Raw genomic sequence first — 7,955 nt, forward strand, 5'->3', positions numbered from 1 at the left:
CCATTCTGAAGGAGATCAGCCCTGGGATTTCTTTGGAAGGAATGATGCTGAAGCTAAAACTCCAGTACTTTGGCCACCTCATGTGAAGAGTTGACTCATTGGAAAAGACTGTGATGCTGGGAGGGGTTGGGGGCAGGAGGAAGAGGGGACGACAGAGAATGAGATGGCTGGATGGCATAACCGACTCAATGGATGTGAGTTTGGGTGAACTGCGGGAGTTGGTGATGGACAGGGAGGCCTGGTGTGCTGCGATTCAGGGGGTCAAAAAGAGTCGGACACGACTGAGTGACTGAACTGAACTGAACATAATGTACAATAGTCGTATATTGGCAAACAGAAAATGCAGACAGGAAGTTGTCACGCAGATCCCTAAGGTGGATCCCTAAGGTGTCTGTAGACCCCAGTTTGGGAAACACTGGCTAGAAAATGAAACATCTGTACCTTTAGGGAGACACAGATGAAGTGATGTCTTTCTCATTTCTCCAAATTCCAGAGAGAATACAGTGAAGGTTCTGAAAGGCTGGGAGCCGCGGGGGTAAGGGCTTTAGGAATGAGGGTCCCAGCCTGGAATAATGAAGAGGAGAGGCAATAAGGTTCCCCTCAGGTGGGCTGAGAATTCTCCAGTTCTTGCCATGACGACAAAGCTGGGGGGACAAAGGGAATTAAGAACTTGCTGTTCCAACACCTAGATTGGGGTGGGAGGGGAATTGTTTGGAAAGACCCAGGGCAGCAATAAAGAATTAGAAAGCAGCTAACCCAGTGCCCTACCTGGGCGCCTGTGAGCATCACCGGGGGAGCCCTTTAAAGGAGCTGATGCATGCATCCATCACTGGAGATCTGAATTAATTGGTCGGGGTTGGGCATCAGTCTTTGTAAAAGGTCCCTGGGGGATTCTAATGTGTGGGCAAGGTGGCCGATCAGTGTTTGAAGGGAAGCTTTTTCTACGGCATAATTACATTTAAGGCCACCTGTATTCATTTCTTTAATGGGGGGAAGGGAGCCAACCCTTATTGACTGCACTGCTCGCTATTTAAATAATAATAATAATAAATAGTAATAGCAGCTAGCATTTATTAAAGCTTGTTATATGCCAGGGGTTGTGTTAACCACCTGACATCTGTTGAACTTTCACGACACCTCTGTGAAATGGATATTATTATCTCCCTTTTACAAATGCAGGCTCAGCAAGACCAAGGAATTTGCCTCAAATCTTTCAAGGGCAAATACATAAATATGTAAATGAAAGCAATTACATGCCCAAGATCTTGTAGGGGGACTGGATGTGAACCACTGCCTTTAGTTCTTCTGTTGATGCAACTAACTGCTATCTCAACGCATTTAACAAATATTTATTGACTGGACCATATACTGTTTAGTCGCTTCAGTCGTGTCCAACTCTTTTCGAACCCATGGACTGCAGTCCACCAGGCTCCTCTGTCCGTGGGATTCTCCAGGCAAGAATAATAGAGTGGGTTGCCATTTCCTCCTCCAGGGGATCTTCCTGACCCAGGGATCAAACCCACATCTCTTGCATTGGCAGGTGGATTCTTTTACCAATGAACCACCTGGGAAGCCCTATATGTGCCTGACCCTAGGGTGGATACTGTGGATGTGAAGATGAACAAGGCAATATTTCTGCTCTCCAATCTTATCAAAAGACAGCTAATTCCCAAACCATGTGATCAATGCTACTGGGGCAACCAAATACCCCTGTTGGCCCAAGATTCTTTGGTTTTAGCACTAAAATCCTTAATTCTGGACAACTCTTCAGTCCTGGGTGAATGAGGACATTTGGTCATTCTGGATGTTACGGAGCACTGTGTGTGGGCTGGGGCTGGTATGGGACGGTGGGAGCTCGTAGAGAAGAGATCAGGAACTTCACAAAGAACGTTATGTCTCTCTGTAGAAGGCTTTGGAATTCTTTAGGTCAAAAATGGAGGCGAGGGGGCCAGGGAAGAGTGTTCTTGGTGGAAGAACCAGGAAGGAGCTCAGCCTTGGAGGGGAGGGATAGCAAGTAATTTAGTAAAGTTTGAGTTTGGGGTGTGTGGGTGTGGGGTTGATGAAGCTGGCGATGCGGGAATTGGGTCAGTATTAAGGAACTGGCATTCTAGAGGCAAAGAGTTCACCTAAAGAGTTTTCAGCACTGAGTAGGGTTACCTGAGAAGGAAATCCAAAAAACAGGAGATGGTGGGCATTGGTGGTATAGTGGTGAACACAGCTGCCTTTCAAAAATAGAGGGGATATATGTATATACGGACAGCTGATTCACTTTGCTGGAAAGTAGAAACTAACACAACTTTGTAAAACAAGTATACCCCAATACAATTAATAAAACAAATCAAAAGGGTTTTCAGCAAGGGAGAATTACGCTTGATTCTGCACTCAAGAAGATGAAGCTGGTTATGAGAGCAGGGTGGGGGTTACAACTGGAAGATGGTTATGACACAGGTGAGAACCCGGGCCAGGAAAGAATGCTGACTACAGCAGCAACACCATCTAATGCCTATTGATTACTTGTGTGTGTGTGTGTGTGGGGGGGGGGTTAGTCACTCAGCTGTGTCCAACTCTTTGTGACCCCATGGACTTAGCCCGCCAGGCTCCTCTGTCCATGGAATTCTCCAGGCAAGAATACTGGAGTGGGTTGCCATGCCCTCCTCCAGGGGATCTTCCCATCCCAGGGATCGAACCTGTGTGTCCTGCACTGGCAGGCACTCTTTTTTGCTGAGCCACCAGGGAAGCCCAATTCAGCCTGAACTCTGGCCTTCACCCAGACGCTGGGGATTCCAGTTGTGGGGTCACAGCGGGGCAGACCTGGAGGGGGTGTCTCTGGACGCAGGGGTGGCCCTGCGCCGCAGAGACAACAGCTGGTGTGTTTCCACCAGGCCAGGCCGCACTCGGCGTGCCATTCGCCGTGTGTTTTAAGGACCACCACCGGGAGGGTGAACTGCGCCCCGCCCCTCCCGCCTGCCCCGCCCTTTCAGCTTTTCTGAGGAAATCAGCCTGGAGTCTGTTTAGTTCCGCCCAGCTGGTCTTTGCCTCTCAAAATCTCCATTTTGAGAAGAAAACTAGTGAACGTGACTTTGATGTGTAGGAGACAAATACCAGAACTGCAGAAGGAGCTGCGGACAGCCCGCGCTCCGCTCAGAGCCGGGTGCTGGCCCCGTGTGCACCTCAGGACTGTTTCCTATGAAATCCCAGAAAAAGTTCCTCCGTGGGTGGCACTGTTTCCGCAGCCTGATTGGCCGGGAGGGCTTCACCAGCCAACATTATGTCATCACTGGTTGTTGGCGGGGGCTCCTCAGGGACACTTGAGAAACGTTGATAGAAACATTTCTCTTTGGCAACAGCCGGCTGTTTCCATGGTTTGACAACACTAACCAGATGCAAAGTGGACCAGCAAAGGGGAGGCCTGCCCCGGGGGATTAGAGACCCTCACACACTCAGTCCTGCCCTGGACAGCTTAGATAACCTCCTTCCGGCCCCTTTCCCTTTTTCTCATCTTTGAAGTGGAACAACAATAGGAGCTCTAATTACCTCGTGGTGTGAGAATGAGCAGTTAAAGAAGTTTGCAAAATTTTGAGTTCTTTAATAAAGAGTAATCGTAAAGTCCTTTGGAGGGCACAGTTTATGATTTTGTTTATTTATTTATTTAGGCTGTGCTGCATCATCATTTGGAGAAGGCAATGGCACCCCACTCCAGTACTCTTGCCTGGAAAATCCCATGGATGGAGGAGCCTGGTAGGCTGCAGTCCATGGGGTCGCTAAGAGTCGGACATGACTGAGCGATTCACTTTCACTTTTCACTTTCATGCGTTGGAGAAGGAAATGGCAACCCATTCCAGTGTTCTTGCCTGGAGAATCCCAGGGACGGGGGAGCCTGGTGGGCTGCCGTCTATGGGGTCGCACAGAGTCGGACACGACTGACGTGACTTAGCGTCATCATTGCCGCGCTGGCTTTTCCGGAGTTGCGGTGAGCGGGGGCGGCTCTCTAGTCGTGTCGTGCAGGCTTCTCATTTAGGTGGCTTCTCTTGTTGCAGAAGCACAGGCTCTAGGGCACACGGGCTTCAGTAGTTGCGGGCAGTTGCTGTGGCCCACGGGCTGAGTTGCTCTGTGGCATGTGGGATCTTCCCAGATCAGGGATTGAACCTGTGTTTCCTGCACTGGCAGGCAGATTCTTTAACTCTGAGCCATCTGGGAAGCCCTGGAGGGCATATTTTAGAAACAAATGAAATAAGTAACAAAGCAGAACTTAAATGTACTGATGTTAATCTCATATGGATCTAATAGACTGTCATTCTTAGAGATCTACTAACTGAAGTAAATAATCCTCTCACCTGATATAGACAGAATATATTTTTTAAATTGAAGTATAGCTGATTTACATTGTGTTAGTTTCAGGTGTACAGCAATGTTTTTACATATATAAAATTTTCAGATTATTTTCCATTGTAGGTTATTATAAGATATTAAATTTAGTTCCCTGTGCCATCAGTAGGACCTTGATGTTTATCTGTTTTACATATAATGGTATGCATCTTTTAATCCAAACTCCTAATTTTGCCCCATTCCCCTTTGGTAACTATCAGATAGTTGTTTTTTTTCCTCCCATAAGATTGTTTTCTGTGTCTCTGAGGCTGTTTCTATTTTGTAAATAGTTCATTTGTATCATTTTCTTAGATTCCACATATAAGTGACATGTGATATTTGTCTTTATCTGACTTACTTCACTTAGTATGATAATCTCTAAGTGTATCCACATTGCTGCAAATGGCATTATTTCATTATTTTTTATGGCTGAGTAATATTCCATGGTGGGCTTCCCTAGTGGCTCGGGGGTAAAACAAAATCTGTCAGCCAATGCAGGAGACTGGGGTTCGCTCCTTGGTTTGGGAAGATCCCCTGGAGAAGGAAATGACAACCCACTCCAGTATTCCTGCCTGGGAAATCCCATGGACAGAGGAGCCTGCCAGGCTACAGTCCTTGGGGTTGCAAAAGAGTCAGACATGACTTAGCAACTAAACAACAAGAACAATATCAAGCTGGTTTTAGAAAAGGCAGAGGAACCAGAGATCAAATTGCCAACATCCACTGGATCATAGAAAAAGCAAGAGAGTTCCAGAAAAACATCTATTTCTACTTTACTGACTATGCCAAAGCCTTTGACTGTGTGGATCACAATGAACCGTGGAAAATTCTTCAAGAAATGGGAATACCAGACCACCTGACCTGCCTCATCAGAAATCTGTATGCAGGTAAGGAAGCAACAGTTCAAACTGGACATGGAACAACAGACTGTTTCCAAACAGGAAAAGGAGTACATCAAGGCTGTATATTGTCACCCTGCTTATTTAACTTATATGAAGAGTACCTCATGAGAAATGCTGGGCTAGATGAAGCACAAGCTGGAATCAAGATTGCTGGGAGAAATATCAATAACCTCAGATATGCAGATGACACCACCCTTATGGCAGAAAGTGAAGAAGAACTAAAGAGCCTCTTGATGAAACTGAAAGAGGAGAGTGAAAAAGTTGGTTTAAAACTCAATATTCAGAAAACTGAGATAATGGCATCTGGTCCCATCACTTCATGGCAAATAGGTGGGGAAACAGTGGAAACAGTGACAGATGTTATTTTTTGGGCTCCAAAATCACTGCAGATGGTGACTGCAGCCATGAAATTAAAAGACACTTACTCCTTGGAAGAAAAGTTATGACCAACCTAGACAGCATATTAAAAAGCAGAGACATTACTTTGTCAACAAAGGTCCGTCTAGTCAAGGCTATGGTTTTTCCTGTGGTCATGTATGGATGTGAGAGTTGGACTATAAAGAAAGCTGAGTGCCGAAGAATTGTTGGAGAAGACTCTTGAGAGTCCCTTGGACTACAAGGAGATCCAACCAGTCCATCCTTAAAGGAAATCAGTCCTAAATATTCATTGGAAGGACTGATGCTGAAGCTGAAACTCCCAATACTTTGGCCGCCCAATGCGAAGAGCCGACTCTTTTCAAAAGACCCTGATGTTGGGAAAGATTGAAGGCAGGAAGAGAAGGGGACAGTGACAACAGAGGATGAGATGGTTGGATGGCATCACCAAATTATCAATGGACATGAGTTTGAGTAAACTCCAGGAATTGGTGATGGACAGGGAGGCCTGTCGTACTGCAGTCCAGGGGGTCGCAAAGACTCAGACACAACTGAGCGACTGAACTGACTGGCTGAACAAGAACAATAACAACATTCATACATATTCCATTGTATATGTGTATGTACACACACATATATCTCACATCTTCTTTATCCATTCATCTGACAGAATATTTTTAACGTAATTTTTTTTTGAACAGGTAGAAAACTCACAAGGTTTAATATTCCAAAGAGATGAAAGGCTTCCCTGGGGGCTCAGATGGTAAAGAATCTTCCTGCAGTGTGGGAGACCTGGGTTCGATCCCTGGGTTGGGAAGATCCCCTGGAGGAGGGCATGGCAACCCACTCCAATATTCTTGCCTGGAGAATCTCCGTGAACAGAGGAGCCTGGCGGGCTACAGTCCATGGACTTGCAGAGTCGGACACAACTGAGCAACTAAGCACACCCACACATGAAGGGATATGGAGTCACCGTTTCCTCCTGGACTTGTCCCAGTGAGTCAAGCTCCCTCTGCAAAGGCAGGGGACGGGCAAGCCCTGGTCTGTCTGAGGCTTTCTGATTTAGCCTTGAAAGTCCTTAGCCAACTGGTTGGTCACCCAATGTCACAGGCATAACTGACATTATGAGTCTGTTGTGTGTCCTTCTGCTGCTGCTTCTGCTAAGTCGCTTCAGTCGTGTCCGACTCTGTGTGACCCCATAGATGGCAGCCCACCAGGCTCCCCCGTCCCTGGAGGGACGTCTTGTCCCTCCAGGCAAGAACACTGGAGTGGGTTGCCATTTCCTTCTCCAATGCATGAAAGTGAAAAATGAAAGTGAAGTCGCTCAGTCGTGTCCCACTCTTCGAGACCCCATGGACTACAGCCTACTAGGCTCCCCCATCCATGGGATTTTCTAGAGGTATGTAATTTGACAAGAGCGATCTTACTATTTAAAAAATCATCACAGAAAGCTGTTGTAAACGACTAGCACATAATATTGAGAAAGGAGGAAACCATAATAACACAAATACACAATTCTTATCGTCTAAGCGTTATTTTTAAGCATTTCCAGCCCTGGAATTGCTATTCCTCTGCAAAAGAAATCTCCCTGCCAGGCTTGGGGGAAAATGTCACATAAACGGTGAATTCTGTGGCCCCATTTCCCATAGGTGTGGTTGACCATTATCCTTTTGTTTACAATTTATTTTTGTATGGTTAAAAAAAGCATTTGTGTCCCGGGTGTTTGAATTTCATAAATATGTTTATCCACCAAGTTATCTTTAAGAGTTCCCTGGGCGAATGCAACCGATTTGGGAAAGCCCCGTTTCAGAGACAGCAGAACAACTGCCCTTATCAAGTGTGAACTGAGAAAGACATAGGGAGGCCTTTTCCAGGCTAAAAATAGACCTAGAACTCGGCGTATTTTAGCTTCGGGACTTTTTACAAACTGTCTGGCAAACCAGCACATTATTATTTTATGAATAAGGCACCAGCGTTCCTTTTAAATGTTCTAGCTTCAGGCTGTTTTACTTTCGTGCAAAAAAGAAAAGAAAAGAAAAAGGTGAATTATTTATGAAAATAGGCATGAATATCATATGATAATACCCTCAGTTCTTGCAGGGAGTAAAATGCGCTGTGGCTGGTGCTGTCCGCTCCGCAGGCGAGCTGAGCCGGAGCATGCTGAGGATGCTGCTGGCGGCTGAGATGCGGTATGTGATCCAGAGAACCGTCAGGGCTTCTCCACCTCACTCATGCTCTCTCAGCCTCCTTCCCTTCTTCCCTCCTGCTTCCCTGGCCGCCTCCCATCTTCCCCTCCCCGCCACCTGCCCTCTC

General features: G+C 46.4%; 1 protein-coding gene across 1 annotated transcript in view; it reads left to right on the plus strand.

Annotated features, from left to right (window-relative positions):
- FAM174B (family with sequence similarity 174, member B) overlaps positions 1–7,955 on the plus strand; it is a 92,796-nt gene that overhangs the window by 30,009 nt on the left and 54,832 nt on the right. Inside the window, exon 4 of the mRNA XM_010832178.1 lies at positions 7,783–7,831. Within this exon, the coding sequence (XP_010830480.1) occupies positions 7,783–7,831 (49 nt within the window). The remainder of the gene's footprint in view (positions 1–7,782; positions 7,832–7,955) is intronic.

Source organism: Bison bison, unplaced genomic scaffold, assembly GCF_000754665.1.
Source record: "Bison bison bison isolate TAMUID 2011002044 unplaced genomic scaffold, Bison_UMD1.0 scf7180017860443, whole genome shotgun sequence".
NCBI lineage: Eukaryota > Metazoa > Chordata > Mammalia > Artiodactyla > Bovidae > Bison > Bison bison.